The 19,802-nt window shown below is 33.7% G+C and overlaps 1 protein-coding gene across 2 annotated transcripts in view; it reads left to right on the top strand.

Annotated features, from left to right (window-relative positions):
- Window positions 1-16,096, top strand: part of LOC124408086 (putative polypeptide N-acetylgalactosaminyltransferase 9) — a 61,866-nt gene extending 45,770 nt beyond the window's left edge. Inside the window, exons 6-10 of one of the 2 annotated variants that reach the window (XM_046884759.1) lie at window positions 503-672; window positions 1,157-1,285; window positions 5,250-5,360; window positions 14,795-14,923; window positions 15,726-16,096. In XM_046884759.1, the coding sequence (XP_046740715.1) occupies window positions 503-672; window positions 1,157-1,285; window positions 5,250-5,360; window positions 14,795-14,923; window positions 15,726-15,866 (680 nt within the window). In that variant the 3' untranslated portion in view covers window positions 15,867-16,096. Of the gene's footprint in view, window positions 1-502; window positions 673-1,156; window positions 1,286-5,249; window positions 5,361-7,936; window positions 8,042-14,794; window positions 14,924-15,725 lie in introns of both variants that reach the window. The other variant, XM_046884760.1, reaches the window with a different exon arrangement.
- Window positions 16,097-19,802: the final 3,706 nt, after the last annotated feature.

Below are 19,802 nucleotides of genomic sequence, written 5' to 3' on the forward strand. Positions count from 1 at the left end.
TTTATACGGCAGCGAACAAAGTTGCGGAATAAAGTCTTTATTCTGCAGTTTTGATGCGCAGTTCGAAGTGCGCATCCCAAACTGTCGAATAAAGTAGCTTCGTCGAACAGATCGCGACATAACCTCACTCTTCGTTTTGCTTTTCAATGCTCGTACCGTAAAAAATATTGTATGTGGCATGCCCGTAAACCGTTTTTTGACTCTGATAATTTCAGTACTCGCTTCCGGCTCGCCTTCAGCTCGTCCTGAAATCTTTATCCTTGCCAAAAAAAACAGGCGGTTTAAAAGCATGCCACATAAATAGCTATTCTGTCTTCTTCTGCGAACTGTAATTATTGATCATCGTTTATCTCGCCAAGTTTAAGGAATACACCAAGAATTAAGGATGAAACTATAATACTTGAGACGAATTTCCTGGCTTATGTCAATTTTGCCAAATACACCGGCGCGGCGGTCGATGTATTTCGCTTAGTTTCAACCGTGTTTTCCGTATCGGTTTAAGGTACCCTTGAGATCGTGCCGTGTTCCCACGTCGGGCACATATTCAGAAAACGATCGCCTTACAAATGGAGGAGCGGAGTAAACGTTCTGAAACGCAACAGTATCCGCCTTAGCGAAGTCTGGCTCGACGACTACGCCAAGTATTACTACCAGCGGATTGGACAGGACAAAGTAAGGATGATTTCAAAGCCCGTAGGTTTAAGTAACGCTGTAAAATTCGTTCTTTCTTCTTCATCCTCTGCATTCGACATCCACTTAACATATAACGCTTTCATTGCCCGATTACCGATGTAGGTACCTACAGAAAAGAGAGTTTAGACAAAACTGAAACGTGCTAATAATAACAAGAACAACTGCAAAGTGTTGCCGGATTTCCAGACCAGCTGTTTCTCGTTCTTTACAAAGTATTAAACTAAAACTATGGCGAACTGTTTCCAACGCCAAATCCTCAAGATTATAAGTTTTGAATATTTAATGGCGGTGAAGAAATTTCGACTCTACATATCTTGTTTGATTTCCATCACATATTCTCGACCAAGTATCTACCTGCTTGTGAAAACTGAAATTGAATGATTGTCGTTGTTTTTTTCCATTCAATCGCGAGTTGAAAAAATTTAATTATTCAAAATTAACAAATCATTATTTTCATTCGCAGGGAAACTACGGGGATGTATCGGACCGCAAAGCTTTGCGGAAGAAATTAAATTGCAAACCGTTCAAGTGGTACCTCGACAATATATATCCGGAATTATTCATTCCGGGTGAAGCTGTCGCTTCTGGCGAGGTGAGTGTTGGTCCAGGCGATCAAGGAGATTCGAACATTTTATCTTGCAGGATCACTATTTCCGGCTGATCCAGCGAGCCTGCAGATCAAAATCTACGTTCAATGCTGCCATTTATTTGCTCGTGTTACATTATCCTTATCTATTCCTTTCATTTTAAACCTACAACGAAGACTGAATTCGGATGCTTTAGTCCGAAGGAGACGGAGAACTACGGAACGGGGTTGCAGCATCACGGCCCATTAGTGCCAGAGAGTATCTATTTCAGGATCGAAACAATACCTCTGATTGCATCACAATGCCGAGTATCATACACAGGATGATTGTGCCGAGCGAAGGGGAATGCAAACCATCCCGTCGAGCAGTGCGCTCTGCATAACTTCCGGATCCATTGACCAGCCACGACCTCCGTTATTCCTCCACTTTACGAATTAACCGATCACGTATCCTCTCTATGTATCCGACCCCATAAATTCGAGTGCCTCGATTTACGATATGGTTGCAGCAATGTTTGTCGGAAAGGAAGAGAAAAGAACCTTCAAGAAGAAACAGAAACTTTTTTTTTCTTCTTTTTTTTTTTAAATGTATATAGAGGTCGACGTATAGGGAGCCAAAACGTATATAAAGAATAGTCGGAATTGTATAATTTTATTTTCTCTAATTTACATTCACACATTTCAAAAATCTGTGAAATACTTTTTCCTGTGTTTCAAGATCCAATATTTCACACCCTTTATAGTCTTCGACCTCGACCTCACACTCTGTATTTTTATTTTAATTTTTATTTTATTTTCCACATTGTTTTCTTCCTTCGAACAATCAAAATCCACCACCACCACCTGCACTTGAATACCCCTGCAAATATCCTTCCTGTCTTAGATAAAAGCTCTGATTTTAAAATCTGGGCTAAACTTTCGACTCGGAACAAACAATGAACGTTGGATGAACGGGGGATGAGCCGGCGAGTGTTTGCCGGGTTATATATATGTGTATATAATATTAGGGTAGCGTAAAAAAACCGACCATTTTTTTTTTTTTGAGTCTCGTGTGACAAAATGTTAGTTTCTGATGTTTTAAGAGCCCACTCCAAAGGACAGCTCAAAAAAAAAAAACAATTTTAAGAGGTCGCTCCAAATTTAAAAAAATTTAAAAAACGTCAAAAAATTAAATCAACAAAATTGTATTTTCAGTATTTTGTATGATTTTTAATTCATATCGCGGTGTATTGTTATCGATTCTTTGTTACTAAATTGAAGAAAAAAAATGTATGAAATTTTAATATGAATATTAAAAGGTCGCTCGAAAAGATCTAAAGAAATGCACCAAAAAATTGAAAAAAAATTATCAGCGGCCTTTCAAAATTCAAATTTTGAACTGAAACTTTCGGAAACTAATTTTTTTTTTGTCTGTAGAATTATACCGTAACGCGAAAAAAAAATTTGAAAAAAAAAAATTGATTTTTGACGATTTCTGACGTTTTAAAAAATGTGGAGCGACGTCTTAAAATTTTTTTTTGAACTGTCCTTTTTAGTGGGCTCTTAAAACATCAAAAACTAACATTTTGTCACACGGGACTCAAGGAAAAAAAAAACAGTCAGTTGTTTTGCGCCACCCTAATATATATATATATATATATATATATATATATACACACGCGAGGATGTATGCGAAATAACAATTTCGCAATTCCCGCAACTCGCCTAGCGGCAGCAGCAGCTGCAGGAGGCGAGAGGTGTAACCGCGGCGGTACAACGTTGCGTCTTTTATTTCCCGTTATACCTACTTTGTCAAGGTTTGTTTGTTTTTTTTTTTTTTTTTTTTTTGTTCTGTTATTGCCCGTTTTTTCCTTTTTTTTTACATTCTACCCGTTTCCATCCCTCATTTCCTTTTGTACACACTTTCGTACCTCAAGTTCTACCCCGTTCTCTTTATACCTTTTATATTTCCAGTCCCATTTCCTCCAGCTCCTTTCCATCTTTTTGACTTTATTTCAGTATGTTCGTTTCTTCTTTTACTTTCTTTTCTTTTCTCCCCCCCCCCCGCCCCCCTTTCCCACCCTCCGCGCCTTTTTTTTTTCCTTCAATTTTATTTTTCATCATCTGAAATATTTTTAAAACACGGAGAAGCGGGCATAAAATACAAGTACAGGTACACAAAACGCAGTCGTATATATATATATATATATATATATATATATAAAGGGAATTCTCGAGAGAATTTATAGCTGCAGGATACGTACATACATACATACATACATACATACATACCTTGGAGTCCTGAGCTAACGCTCTTAGCCAGCTAGTTTCGAAAAGTCTGCACCGCACTTCTGGTGCAGAGCCGGTTGCGGAAGCGGTAATACCAGCAGATGCGCAGGTAGAAAGCTCCAAGTGCCGTGAATAATTCCAGGACGAATTGCACCGGAAGTAATTTCTATCTCGGCCTCAGCTATACGTGCAACAATTTTTCTCCCATCCTCCCCCCCCCCCCCCCCCCCCCCCCGTCCCTATACACACACGCACTTACAAATGGGTATATCCGTGCAAGGTTCATTTCGAACAAATTCTCACCCTCGAGTCACTTAAATGTTTGTGCTTGACGGTTTCCGGAGAAACGAAAAAAAGGAAGAAAGTTATTCTGCAGAATTTTTTTATTCTTATTTTTTTTTTTTTTTTATAGACACTTCTTTTCTTTTCTTCTCTTCCTCTCTCTCTCTCTCTCTCTCTCTCTCTCTCTCCTCTTTTTCCTTCTAACCCTTCTAATTCATACAAAACTTTTTCCGAGCCATCAATTTTCCGTAAGCCGAATTGTTGTTTTTGTTATTTTCATCGAAGCCTCGGTGTTTTTATGATTGTTTTTGTTCTTTTCTCTTTCCTTGTTCCTCGACAGTGGTTTAACCATTTCGCATCGATTTTTGCGTCAAACAGATTGCAAGAATTTTAATCCATTTGATTTAAAATTTATGATAACTCACAACCAGATGTATAATCTGCATTTAGTCCAGGATTCAAGGGCGCTGTCAACCCTTCGTGCTTGTATTTTATTCTTTACAGCATTACGTTTTCAGAATAGATGCTGATGGGAGGCGAGAGCTGAATCAGAGATAGGAATTACGAACTTACATTCTCTTCTATCTATGCAATTTTTATGTAAAATTTCTTCCATGATTGTATTCTACCTGTACGATAAACACTTACATTACGCGTATACTCCTTTCTCTCCAAGCAGCAGACGTCGCACCGAATGTACATATATAATATACATACACACTAGGGTGGCGCAAAAAAACCGACTATTTTCATTTTTTTTTTTTCGAGTCTCGTGTGACAAAATGTTAGTTTTTCATTTTTTAAGAGCCTACTCCAAAGGACAGTTAAAAAAAAAAATTTTTAAAGTTTGCTCCACATTTTTTAAAACGTCAGAAATCGTCAAGGGTCGATTTTTCTTTTTTTTTTAAATTTTTTTTCTCGTTACGGTATCATTATAAAGACAAAAAAAAAAATAAGTTTCCGAAAGTTTCAGTTCAAAATTTGAATTTTAAAAGGTCGCACATAATTTTTTTTCAGTTTTTTGGTGCATTTCTTTAGATCTTTTCGAGCGATCTTTTAATATTTATATTAAAATTTCATAAATTTTTTTTTCTTCAATTTAGTAAGACAGAATCGATAACAATACACCACGACATGAATTAAAAATCAAACAAAATACTGAAAATACAATTTTTTTAATTTAATTTTTTGACGATTTTTGACATTTTAAAAAATTTGGAGCGACCTCTTAAAATTTTTTTTTCGAGCTGTCCTTTGGAGTGGGCTCTTAAAACATCGAAAACTAACATTTTGTCACACGAGACTTGAAAAAAAAAAAAAAAAAAAAAATGCCGGTTTTTTTGCGCCACCCTAATATACACACACATGTACACTAATAAATATAAGTAAATAATGAAACCAACAACAACTAACAACCTAGGTTCGAAATCTCGGAGAGGGTGCATCGACGTGCTTAGATTCACCGGCCCGAAAAGCGGACCTTCACAAACCGGCCGGACTCTACCCTTGTCATCGTCAGGGCGGAAACCAGGTAGAATCTCCGATAAAAGACGTAGAGAATCGCCTGAAGGGTGCAAATCGTACTCGTCCAGCATGGAGAATTTTTTTTTTTTTTTTTGCTTCGCCAATTTTTTTTACCCCCATCCGCTACTCGTATTATTTTCAATATTTAAGGTACAACAAATTCACCCCTTTAATTCCATTCCATTCATCCCCTCGCAGAGGCAGAGAAATATTTTATAACTTTTATACACCGTAATTCTGATCGATGTTATAATAACAATAATTATGACAACGAAAGAATTTTCTTTTATTCAACTTTCGTTATTAGCTTCCGATTTATCTCGAAGCTTGTTAAAGAATTGCCGAATCGCGATTTATTATTCCTATAAAACTAACTGAATATAAATTGAACGTTATCAGCGACGATATTTTTCTGCCAATAACAAACGGGCATTCAGATTTATATCTGTCCTTAGTAGTTAATGTAATTGGATGCACGAGCTATTCGGCTACCCTTAGATATATATATATATATATATATATATATGTATAACGTGGCATGCAGCCCTCCCTCGAGGATAATCTCCTTTAGCTATTGATTCCTAGCGTAGTAATACTCGTTTGCTACTGATACCGAGTGGGGCGAGCTGGAGGCGATGATTATTGTTCCATCAGCCTGCGGGATAACAAAACGCGTATTTCTTTTATTTACCGTACAGTAGAAGTTATATCACGGCCGCACGAAATCCGGTTTAATTTCCTCGTTACCACCGGTGCACGGAATGCAGATTTCGATAAAGCTCGCACGCTCCGAGTATTCCTCCATACTGTTTCGATTCACCGTGTTACCTTTTGTTTGCCTATCTCCGTCACGAGAGTAAATTCGATTTGTTTTCTCAATGTGGAACTAGAGAATGAACGGTGGGGAGAACTGTGGGGTTGAAAAAAAATTAAATTTTCATCCCCAGCTACGCGCCCCGGTCATTCGTTCAACGAATACATAATATTCTCTTCGATGAAAAACAAATTCTCTACTTACTATACATCTACTATATATATATATATATCCTCTACCTGTATTGCGAGGTTTTCAACTTTATCCTCAAACTTATCCGGTCATTTCTTTTTTATTTTTTTTCTTCTCTCTCTCTCTACTAGACTCTGCAATTTTTATCACCCAATCCAAATCCCTTATAATTACGTCCAGCGTTTTTTTGTTTTTGGTTGTTTTTTTTTTATCACTTTGGTTGTGTATTATGTGTGTGCCTATTTTTCTCTATTGTTAGTTATTTTCTTCTCGTTGGTAAATGTGTTTTTTTTTTTTTTTTTGTTTTTTTTTTTATTTTTTTCAACCTCTTGTTCCGTAATTTGTGGTATCTTTATTTTCCGAATAAACTTTTGCTTGTATTTCGCATATAACGTATGTATAAGTAACAGGCGGTTTTCACAAATTTTTCGCGGTGAAAATAATGATAATAATAATAATAAAAAAAACTCGAAGGAAAAAAAAAATAAAATTAATTCGGAAGGCACACCGAACAAAGGTTAATATGTATATTAGGGTGGCGCAAAAAAACCGACTATTTTTTTTTTTTTTTTTCGAGTCTCGTGTGACAAAATGTTAGTTTTTCATGTTTTAAGAGCCCACTCCAAAGGACAGTTCAAAAACAAGTTTAAAGAGGACGCTCCACATTTTTTAAAACGTCAGAAATGATAAAAAAATCGATTTTTTATAAAAAAAAAATTTCTCGTTACGGTATAATTTTATAGACAAAAGAAAATAAGTTTCCGACAGTTTCAGTTCAAAATTTGAATTTGGAAAGGTGACTCATAATTTTTTTTAAATTTTTTGGTGCATTTCTTTAGATCTTTTCGAGCGACCTTTTAATATTCATATTAAAATTTCATACATTTTTTTCTTCAATTCAGTAAGAAAGAATCGATAACAATATACCACGACATGAATTAAAAATCAAACTAAATACTAAAAATACAATTTTTTTAATATAATTTTCTGACGATTTGTGACATTTAAAAAAATGTGGAGTACCTCCTAAAAAATTTTTTTTAGCTGTCCTTTGGAGTGGAAAAGATGAAATACTAACATTTAGTCACACGAGACTGGAAAAAAAAAACAACGGTCGGTTTTTTTGCGCCACCCTAATGTATATAGTTTCGCAATTATTAGGTATCAGTGCTTTAACATATTTCTAGGCATGCTTGGAAGCGAAAGCAAAAGTTGTGATGGAGTTGTGAAGAAAGGTGAAAAATGAAAGTCTGTGTACGCGTGCGTGTGTGTGTGTGTGTGTTTTAATTTGTTATTATAAAAATTTTTAAAAAATTCTTTGTTTTTAGTTGTGCTTTTTTTTTTCATTTTTCTACGTGCAACAGGGCTTCATTTGTAGCAGGTATCTTCGTTTTTCTTGAATCTAAAGAGCAGCTGCTGCTGTAGACGCGTGATACGAATCAAAGGAGAAATTTTTGGATTCGGAAATATTTTTTTTACCCTGTTAATGTGAATATGACAAAGGAGTGACGAAAGTATGTATCGGGCATAGAAAGGAAGAGATTTTCATTCGACACTTCTTCTTCGTTTGAATGCAGATAAGACAGCGCTCTAGCGCCGTGTGTATAGACTCGCCAGGAAAACCCGAGGACCTGCACCAGCCTGTTGGCCTATGGCCGTGTCACGGACAGGGTGGCAACCAGGTAAAATCCAGGATAAACCCGATTTGGAAACAAGAAAAATATGTACAAACACATTCTTACGCCATGACACTGAGAAAAATTTCATTCGTTATAGTTTGTCTAGGTATTTATTAGACTGTATCAAAAAAATTGACTATTTTTTTTTTTTAATGGGATACTGAAAATATTGTTCAAGATGACGAAAAAGAAATACCATAAAAATTTCAGATTTTCATATTGATATTTAGAGGTGCCTCATCGCGATTTTCTACTTTCCATAAGAATAACATGGCAAAAATGGTTCTTGCTCCTTGCGATTTTTATAACTAGATAACGACGCGTCGTACAGAAAATTCATAAACATGTTTTTGTAGGAAATTGAACGTTCTACAAAAAAGGTCTCTTGTCATTTTACGATAAATCTATTCCTTCAAAAGTTATTTGAGGTCAAACATCAGCAAAGGACTTCAAATAACTTTTGAAGGAGTAGATTTATCGTAAAATGACAAGAGACCTTTTTTGTAGAACGTTCAATTTTCTACAAGAACACGTTTATGGATATTCTGTACGACGCGTCGTTATCTAGTTATAAAAATCGCAAGGAGCAAGAACCATTTTTGCCATGTTATTCTTATGGAAAGTAGAAAATCGCGATGAGGCACCTCTAAATATCAATATGAAGATCTGACATTTTTATGGTATTTCTTTTTCGTCATCTTGAACAATATTTTCAGTATACTATTAAAAAAAAAAAATAATCAATTTTTTTGATACAGTCTGGTATTTATAGTTTGAAAATTATCAACATCGTTTCGATGATTATTGAAATATTATTCATATTACCAGAAAATGTGGTCTAGAGATACTTTTTGGACTCTAATTTCACTCTTTTCATATCCCAATAATAAATCTGTTCATTTAGTTTGCAACTTAAGGGGGTGACCTCGTCGTATACATATATCTTCAGATATCAAAGTTCACGTAATTTAAACACAAAAAAGGCTTGGCAGCTCCATTCTATACATTATTCTGAACAATAAAGAAATGTTGTATGAAATGAAAATTTATTACATACAGAATTTTTGTTTGGAATTGGGTATAGAATGGGGCTGTTGGGCCCTTTTTGCGTTTGGTCAAAATTAACTAGATCATCAAGTTATCGCGATAGCTGCAAAGAAAGTTTAGTCCGATTTATTGAAAATTGATAATAATTAAAGATTTTTTTTGGCAAACACAATACGAAATTTTTCTCGGTAATGCATACTTTATCAAAACAAAACAAAAAGCAGAGTAATTGGTATCAGGCGCTAGTCTTTGAATATCAAACTAATTTATATACATACTCACATTCATGTATTATTCTTTCATAATGCTCAAACACTGGAAATAATCATTATTTATAGAATAATATCGATCGGGGCGAATGGTTCTATTATAACAACCCATCAAATATCTTCTGAAATTCTACTGGTGCAGGTACTCATCGATTTCAAGTATATATATTTGTAAACGTGTAAAATTGGTTACAGGTTTGAAAAGATATTTAACAACTGCAGTTTTTAGGTGTATGATTGTGTACGTGTATATATATAAATATATATATATGTATATATGGGGAGGGTGGGGCAAAGTGGGACCCTTAAGAAAATAATGCCTAAAATAAGAATAAAATGTTTAGTTTTTCACGTGAACAATTATGTTGAATTATTATCTAGCCTTCTCGAGATAAAGTAATAATAAATTTCAAGTCAGGAGCTGTGCAATTACTCGAATAAATGATTTCCGAATAATTCATGTTTGATAAAAAGTTTCAGTAGTTTATTTTGTCCCTTATTTTTTAAAAAACTTTAAGTGGGCCCCCAAATTTTTTGAGATATAAAAAATTTTAAGGTGCCCACTTTGCCTCACCCTCCCCTATATATATATAGGTATGTATGTTGTAATTGACACGGTGGTGTTATTTCCGATTTTCTAAGTGTACACTTATTTCAATTTCATTCTTATATGTAATTATAATTAGGGAATAAATTGCGTGCAAATTTGTAATTTCTTGTAATAAGGAAATCGAAACGATGATTGAGTAAGGAAAGTCAATTATGTAGTACCGTTTGCGGATGCAGAATTTCGCCCCTGTGACTACAGAATCAATTTTCTTTCCCTCCCGGTGGGGAAAATTTCTCTCTCAAAATGCCGCCTATTTGTATAATTATAAAACCCAGCTGAGGGTTGACAGTAATTATTAATTACTTTAATTGCCCATCGGACACGCAGATCCAACTTCTCATGCATATTAGGCGCAACTATAATAATACACGTGATACTTGATTTACATTTTCAATTTAAATTTCATATACATGTATGTATATTAGGGTGGCTCAAAAAACCGACTATTTTTTTTTTTTTTTTGAGTCTCGCGTGACAAAATGTTAGTTTTTGATGTTTCAAGAGCCCACTCCAAAGGACAGTTGAAAAAAAAATTTTTAAGAGGTCACTCCACATTTTTTAATAAGTCAGAAATCGTCAAAAATCGATTTTTTTTTTAAATTTTTTTCCTCGACACGGTATAATTTTATAGACAAAAAACAAAATAAGTTTCCGAAAGTTTCAGTTCAAAATTTGAATTTTGAAAGGTCGCTCATAATTTTTTTTCAATTTTTTGGTGCATTTCTTCAGATATTTTCGAGCGACCTTTTAATATTCATGTTAAAATGTCATACATTTTTTTTCTTTAATTTAGTAAGAAAGAATCGATAACAATACACCACGAGATGAATTAAAAATCAAACAAAATACTGAAAATACAATTTTTTTAATATAATTTTTTGACGATTTTTGACATTTTAAAAAATGTGGAGCGACCTCTTAAAAAATTTTTTTTTGAGCTGTCCTTTGGAGTGGGCTCTTAAAACATCAAAAACTAACATTTTGTCACACGAGACTCGAAAAAAAAAATAGTCGGTTTTTTTGCGCCACCCTTATGTATATACATATAGATAATTCAGCCGCAGCAGTATTCAAACGTCGCTTCGCTTGAAATCTCTTTCTCTTTATACAATATCGTTGATCGTACTTTCCCTGCCTTCTGCCTTCCGACAATGAGCAATGCAATGCAATATTCAATGATATGAATTAATTCTTCACACTGATCCAACGCGCCCCGTCCTTTATATCGATTTTACGTCAAACGTGAAGCTTCCTGTAGAAACGTCATATATCTATGCACTGTCGAATTAAACTCGTCTGATTATACACGTTGCAGTTTGTTTATTTTTTTTCCCTGCTTTTTTTTCTACTATTCTTCACGTCATTATTCGAAAGATGTAATTATTTTTCTTCAATTGACAGAAATATTTCGCCTCATGAAATTATCGTCTATACGTGGTCAAATGATTAAGCCAAATTTTTGAATTCATTAAACGACAATAAATACTCGGTTTTGTTAAATTCAATTGAATATTAGGAAGGTGAATGAAAAAAATAAGCTATCAAATCCTGATTATTTTCATCCTACGCACAGATTTAAAGTAATCACGATCCGCATGCGACTAATAGACAAATTTTTACAGAATTTTGTACAAACGCTAAAGCATGCTTGTTGCCATGTGTGGAATGCCTGCATGTTGCTTTTTGTAAATTAGCATTATTTTATACTACACTGTATATATGTATAATAATTGCACGATTGTTCTTTTCATCATCGTGAAAAGAGATAAGGTGAGAAAACGAAAAACGCGACTGTGATTTCAACGTTAATAATTACGTACAGTTTAATTATTTGATTATACAGATTTCTTATATTTTTTCAATCCTCTTATTTCTATATTCATATGTACTTTGAAGGGTAAATAAAAAAAAGTACACCTATTATAATATTCTTGCCGTGGGATATGAAAAAAAGTTTATCTTATATAATCGGACGATTTTCAAATCTATATTTTCTTTTTTTTGCCAAATAATTTTTCGTCAATATTTCTTTCGCTTCGGAAATTTCACCAGGAAAAACTTTTATACGATACAAATTCACTTTGAATTTGTGATACGATTTTTTCCGATTTATCTTAATCGTGAATCGTGAATCGCGAATCGGCACTTTACGGACCGTTTTAACGACGGAATAACGTCGCTGTGCAAGTACATTACGCGTTGCGGTAATCGTACAGTGAGTGCTGATCATTTCCCCGGGGCGCGACGTCGACGTCGACGTCGACGTGGACGTGGATCGTTTGAAGTACACGTACACACAATTATCGACATACACGGATATGAATATACAGATATACATACAAACGTACGTATGTACAGGTTGCAATTGTCAGGATCAACGCAATTTCGAGGACCACTGCACTCAATTATTGATCCCCGCTGCTCATTAACCGTTTGGCTTTGACGCCTGCGGTTTTACGGACAAGTGTCACCTGGATAATGACCGTTAACCATAATCATTTCGTAAATTATACGACCGCGGGTGTTATACACTCGCCGAATCGTCGATGCGAACGATTTTTACTTTCGCAAATTTTCCTCCTTACATTTGGGCAAATAATTATTACTTAAACCCTTTTTATTTATATATATATATATATATATTTTTTTTTTCACATTCCATGCGAAATCCTGAATTTTTTTTTTTTTTTTTTTTTTTTTTTTTCTTTGCATTTTGAGGCAACTGAATTGCCTGACTAAAAGGGTTAAACGTTGAAATCACAGTCGTCTTTGCAATGTGTATAATAAATTAACAGGTTCATTAATTATCTGTTCTTATTAATACCAGGGCCAGAATTTCGAGTTTTTAAAAAAAAATTTTATATATATAATTTTTATATCTCAGCTCGTATATACTGGAAAGAATTAATATCGCGAGATTCAGACACCCGGGTCTTAAGGTTTGAGAAAAACACGATGATCAATGTTTTCAACTTTGAATAAATTGATTTTCGTATTTGAATTTTTATCCTATCCTGTTATTGATGAAAATAAATAATTCAAGGGATTTTTGATGTCGGAAAGTTTGATCTGTCCAACTATCGTATCCGTTTCAGGCTGAATACTCAGGAATTTTAACCAATAAGATGATTTTCTCACGATCAGATGTTTTTTTTCTACGGTGTTCCTTGATTCTTATTTACTCATTTTTCTGGAAGGTTTCAGAAATGGATTCGTTGCCAGAGTCAGAATTGATTTCATAAAACATAGAATTTCTTTGTTTCATTCGTGAAACATTTTTAATTTATTCACATTTTTAGAAAAATATCGTTATCTTATCTACATTGGATGAACGAAACAATTCTTTTACAAAAAAAGTTCATGATATGATCCAGCCTAAAGTGGGTAATAAGATGGATCACACTTTTCTACATCAAAAATACCTTGGACCATATTTTTTTCGCCGTAAAGACACGATTAAAATTTGAGTTTGAAAACCAATGTGTTTAAGGTTGAAAAATTGATCCATTAGGGTGGCGCAAAAAAACCGTCTATTTCTTTTTTTTGAATCTCGTGTGACAAAATATTAGTTTTTGATGTTTTAAGAGCCCACTCCAAAGTACAGCTCAAAAAAAATTTTCATGAGGTCGCTCCAAATTTTAAAAAATGTCAAAAATCGTCAAACAATTAAATTAAAAAAATTGTATTTTCAGTATTTTATTTGATTTTTAATTGATGTCGTGGTGTATTGTTATCGATTCTTTCTTATTAAATTAAAGAAAAAATTTGTATGAAATTTCAATATGAATATTAAAAGGTCGCTCGAAAATATCTAAAGAAATGCACCAAAAAATTGAAAAAAAATTATGAGCGACCTTTCAAAATTCAAATTTTGAACTGAAACTTTCGGAAACTTATTTTTTTTTGTCTATAAAATTATACCGTAACGAGAAAAAAAATTAGAAAAAAAATCGATTTTTTACGATTTCTGACGTTTTAAAAAATGTGGAGCGACCTCTTGAATTTTTTTTTTTTTAACTGTCCTTTGGAGCGGGCTCTTGAAACATCAAAAACCAACATTTTGTTACACAAGACTGAAAAAAAAAGTCGCTTTTTTGCGCCACCCTTATTGATCCATATACGTTTTTTAAAAACCTAAGAGGTATAAAAATTGTAGAACAATCGAAATTCCATCTCGGATCGTTTACAGGGGACGGGATTGAAATTCCGAATTTTGAAAAGTTCCGAGAGCGCCAAACTCCGAAATTTTTTGGTGGCGAAACTTAAGGTATAGAAATCAAACTTTGACGAAACATGAAAGTTTCAAATTGTCCGAACCTCGACGTTCAAAGTTGAGAAAGTGTGAATATGAGAAAATGAGAAAATTGAAAAATCTGACACATCGAAATTCTGAATGATTCGAGATTTTCAGTCCTGTGAATTTTTGACGTGGCGAATTTTCACCACTTTGATCTTTTTTTGTTTTCGATTTTCGATTTTCATACGTTCGTCTGAGTATACATATTTTATTTTTCTAAATTTCACACTCTATCGGGACTTTACTTTTCGGAAATTTTCTCTATCGTCATTTGAATTTTCGAAATCTTTCATTTCGGATCCTTGAGCCACCGGGTTTCCGACCATTCGAAACTTTGTCGTTTCTTCGAAGTTTTATCTCTTTCCGTCAAGTTTCGCCACCAAATAATCCGGAATTAGGCGCTTTCTAAGCGTTTCAAATTCGAAACTTAAACCCCGTTCGCTCACAGATAATTACTAGATCTACGATCCGTTCACAACAGCGTAAATCTAGCACCATTCTAACGCTAGAAAAAAAATCTTTCCAATCCTTAGTACTGGATGCTGAGCAAAACGGGAGAAATTCGCAGGGACGAATCGTGTCTCGATTACAGCGGGACGGACGTGATTCTTTATCCGTGTCACGGCAGCAAGGGAAACCAGCAGTGGATATACGACGCCCAGGTACGAAAACGAGAGCAGAAATCGACAAAATCAAAAATTTACAAGTATTTGGTTTTTGGTTTTATAAAAAGTATTAAATAAAATCAATTGAAATATACATTTTTTTTAAATAAATTATTTATTCAAATCATTGTTACTAATTATTTAAATATTCAGGAATTAAAACAATAGTACTATCAATTATCTAGATATTGAATAATTGAAAATAGGAAAGTTACTAATTAATAAAGGATACTGAATAATAAAGGAAATATTTGATAATTCATAGGAGAATGTTACTAATTAGAAATATGTTCAATTATCATCAGCCAATCATTACTTAAATGTACACACACAACAATATACTACAATTTTACATATTTCTAATTAGTAACATTCTATCACGAATTATCAAATATTGTATAAATTAATAATATATGGGCTATCAATTACTAAATACCAAATCAATGAAAACTATTCAATATTGACTATTGAATATTCAAATAATTATTAACTTTCCTATCTTTAATTATTCAATACTCAGATAATTGATGATACTACTGTTTTAACTCTAAAATATTTAAATAATCAGTAATAATGATTTGAATTATTAATTTATTTTCAAAAAAATCTATATTTCGGTTGATTTTATTTAAAAAAAAAAAATGTTTAAAGAACAAAAAATAAATATTAAAAATTTACTATTTTGCCCTTTCGATTTCTGAACGAGGAGGAAAAAAAAAAAAAATACCAAGAACAATGAGATCCGCGATTGCGTTTCATACCGAAAAATTCTCCAAATAATTCTCGTAAAAAATTTCAGACGAAGCAGATCAGGCACGGAAGCAGCGACAAGTGCCTCGCGATTACCGAGAGCAAGCAGCGGCTCCTCATGGAGGAATGCTCGATGTCGGCACCGCGGCAGCGATGGTCCTTCGAAAACTACGACCCCTCGAAGCTGTGATACCGGCCTGTCTCCGAATTCCAGCTCAGTCGCCTTCAGCCACAGCTTCGGCATCGTTCCGAGGGCTTCTGGATCGGTGGACAGCGATATTCCGTTGCTAGGACGCGATTCGGGTGATAGTAGGCGGCTACGCGAGTCACTGTACCCTGCACTGCACTGCCTGCCTCTTCTACAGGGAGGATTCGTTCGCAAGGGTGGATAAAACCCCGATGAAACGGATAATAATAATTCCAATTTGAAGAATGAGGACGGAGTCGATGACGGGGATTTCGATTTTCCGATCTCTCGAGCTTCATCTTTCACTTTCTTTTTCCCTTCCTCCCTTACTCACCCCTTTCTATTTCTAGAATATATATATATATCTCTATGTGTGTATGTAAATATAGGATTTGATACGGTATTAAATATTTTCAAGAGATATCAAAGCTGATGATCAGTAGGCGTAAAGCTGATTGAAGATTTTTCAATCTTTCAAAGTGAATATACGTTACACACGTATGTGTAGTTGTACCGTTGTACTATCGAAAGTCTGGATCTCGTCACTTTTAACTAGATACATAATATGCAACATACTGTCGACATTTCTCGATTCAATGATTTGAAAATGATTTTTCATTTACGTTACGATATAACATGCAAATTTACACACTTTCTCCGTGTGCGAGAGAGAGAGAGAGAGACGAGAGAGAGAGACGAGAAGCAAAAAGCGAGCGAGTGATTACCTAAGAATGGAGAAATATCAGGCTTTGATTAATTATTCGAAGGGAAAGAAAAGCGAGGGGTGAAAAAAAAATTAATTACACAGCGACGGTAATACCTCAGGGGAAATTAAGACGATTTCTTCACCTTATTTTTTATTGCGTTTTTTTTTTTTTCTTTTCTTTTCTTTTTATTTTCTTCTCTTCCAAAAGCAATAATTATAATGATAATCGTAATAATACGCAATTTGGGGAAAAGTTTTCGGGAAATTAATACGAAACGAAGCTCTTGCGCAGAATCGATTACTAAGCTGTGGATACGGTTTGTGCATGATTAACTTTGTCCATCGTCAGCTATATATGAAATGTAATTTTAAAATTCGCTCAACAACCATTCGCAACAGTGTATTGCGTACCTGCGTAATAAATGCAATATCTATATTCACATCGATCCTTACGCAGCTTCGAACGGTATGATTTTCAGGCTAATTCACGATACGTGTATAAAGTATAAAATCGAATTCCCGCGTGTCGGAACACCCAATCTGTCTGTGTCTTCCAATGTTACTGCATTTTGCGAGCTCAACTATTGCTATATTTATACTATGTGTATACAGGCATTTATTCGATACATACACGCGTTGAGGGGCCTTCCCAACTGACGAGTAAAAATAAAAAAAAATAAAAATGTTTTTTTTTTTTCTTAAAGAATTTTTCAAATAAGTTTTAACTGTAAATATTGATATACGCTTTGTTAGGCTCAATGAATAGACTTTTGAATTATATAAACAAAACTTTTTTAGTGATCTTAATCACTTTTTATACACAAAAATCGTTGTTGAAAATCAGTCTGAATAAAAATAGATCCGCGGTGTTGATGATTTCTCGGAGATGGTAAACCTGAAACCAAAAAATTGAACGGTTTTAGATCCAGCATGTTAATGACCTTGGAATTAATTATACGTTTCTTGAAATTTCGATTTTAACTATATATATATATATATTTTTTTTTTTGCGAAAAAACTGCTATTTTGTTAATTTTGCAAATATCAAACATCGTATTTTTTGGTTTTTGGTTGACCATCTCCGAGAAATCATCAACACCGCAGACCTACCTATTTTCAGACTGATTTTTAACTACAACTTTCGTATATATAAAATGATAAAATCAATAAAAGAAATTTCTTTTATGTAATTTGAGAGTGTATTCATTAAGCCTAATGAAGTCTCTGTTAATATTTACAGTCAAAACTTATTTAAAAAATTGTTGAACAAACCGTTTTTTATGATCGTCAATTTAGTAGACCCCTTAATTAAATCATCCGTCTATAATATCGATTGTTTTTGTTACATATATATATATATATGCATATCAGCGAATCTATATATCAAATCTATATGTATCAACGTCTGTGTCGTCTCAATGATTTTTTCTCGAGTACTTATTTGGGAGAAAAATTAAAGATACAAAATTAAAAACAGCCTGTGAAAAAGTAGGACGAAAAATTCTTTACACTCTAATCGACTCGGGCGTGAATTTTGGATACCTTGGATATATACATATACATATCTGTGACGCATGCCAGAGTGAGCAACTCGTATTATATCGTATTTTCAAAAAGAGTTTTACCGTTCCTTGATGACGTAGGTGCAGAAGCAATGAAATGAGATAAAAGATAAAAATTGATATAAATAAATAAAAATATAATGACTCTGTTGACACTGCGGTGTGTATGTATAATATGTATATTTCATATCACGACGAAGTGATCGTCGACACCTGCTGCTGTTATATCGTCGTGAAAATCTTTACCAATCATTCTGTATAATAAGGCTAAAAATCTCGATCGCAACGCTGGAATGGTACCTGCATTATACGAAGAGACAAATATGGCTGTAACGTGTCGTTGTGTGAAAAAAAATTCAATGTACCATATCAGAATGTATATCCTTATATGTGGGCTTTGAAATAATCGCTTATCGCTCTGTATTGAATTTCAGTTCTTTATTTTTTCTTAATTTCCGTTCAAGTTTCGGTTACTGGGTTTTTTTTTTTTTTACTTGTTGAGTTTAGAAATTTTTTTTTCTGCATTCCAGAAATAGAAGACAAGAATTTATGAATATTATAATATTTCTTATATTTTATAACTGGAAATATGAGAAATTAATTACGATATCAAACGAAAGAATGTAAAGTGGTGTAAAAGAAAGAAAATTCCACATTATGGTGGAAAGAGAAGTGAAATTTCGCGTAATTTATCTACGCTAGATTCGATAGATCTTTTTCTTCGGGTGAATCAAATAAACAGCCTAAATAAATCACAAGAAAAAAAAAGTGATAAAATATACATTCCAGGGTTATAAGTTTTTTGTACATTGTAATTATAAGATATATGTACATGTACGCATATAATTAATTCTACTATTTAATTCATAGATAAATTATGATAGAATTCTAATAATAGTATTATATATATATACCTATATATATATATATATATATATAGGTATAGTCAAATATCGGAGATATACGATTATAATTTGATGAATAGAACGCGAAGTGATTAACGAGTATCGATCCGTCGCTTTGAATCTGCTGACGTTGAAACGGCTCCGGTTCAACGAGGTAAAAAAAAGAGCAGAAAATGATAGAAGATGATCTTGAAAGTTTAATTAATATCGATGCACACGTGTCGTCGTGGCGTGCAATACAAGTTTAGCGTTTGCAATTGAGAGAGAGAGAGAGAGAGAGAGAGAGAGAGAGAAAATATCTGTGGAAAAACAAGAGTCGAATAAATAATTTTAAAATAAAAAGTGCCACTGAAAATTTCCAGTATAATTCATAGTACCAACGAGAAATGACATATATTATATAGAGAATTATTCTCGTTTCGTGTAAGCGATAGGTAAGTGAAATTGACGAGAAAAGTTTTAGCACGCGGATCATATCCGGTCTGGTGCATACGCGATGCATTGATCTCGCGGGACACTTGAATCGATTTATAAATCAATAAACGAATACGTTATGATGTAAAATTTTCCATTACATGAATATGCATATGCGGTGTATGATAATAGCGATAATGATAATTATGTAAGCGTTTTATGTAAGTATTATCGTACAAGTGCGAGCGGTGATTACTTAATGATACATATTATGGTAATATCGTGTATTCAAGTTAAATAGGAATTTTCATGATAATTAAATTATTACCAGAAATCAAGAAAATCCAGAATT

Source organism: Diprion similis, chromosome 7 (assembly GCF_021155765.1).
Source record: "Diprion similis isolate iyDipSimi1 chromosome 7, iyDipSimi1.1, whole genome shotgun sequence".
Taxonomy (NCBI): Eukaryota; Metazoa; Arthropoda; class Insecta; order Hymenoptera; family Diprionidae; genus Diprion; species Diprion similis.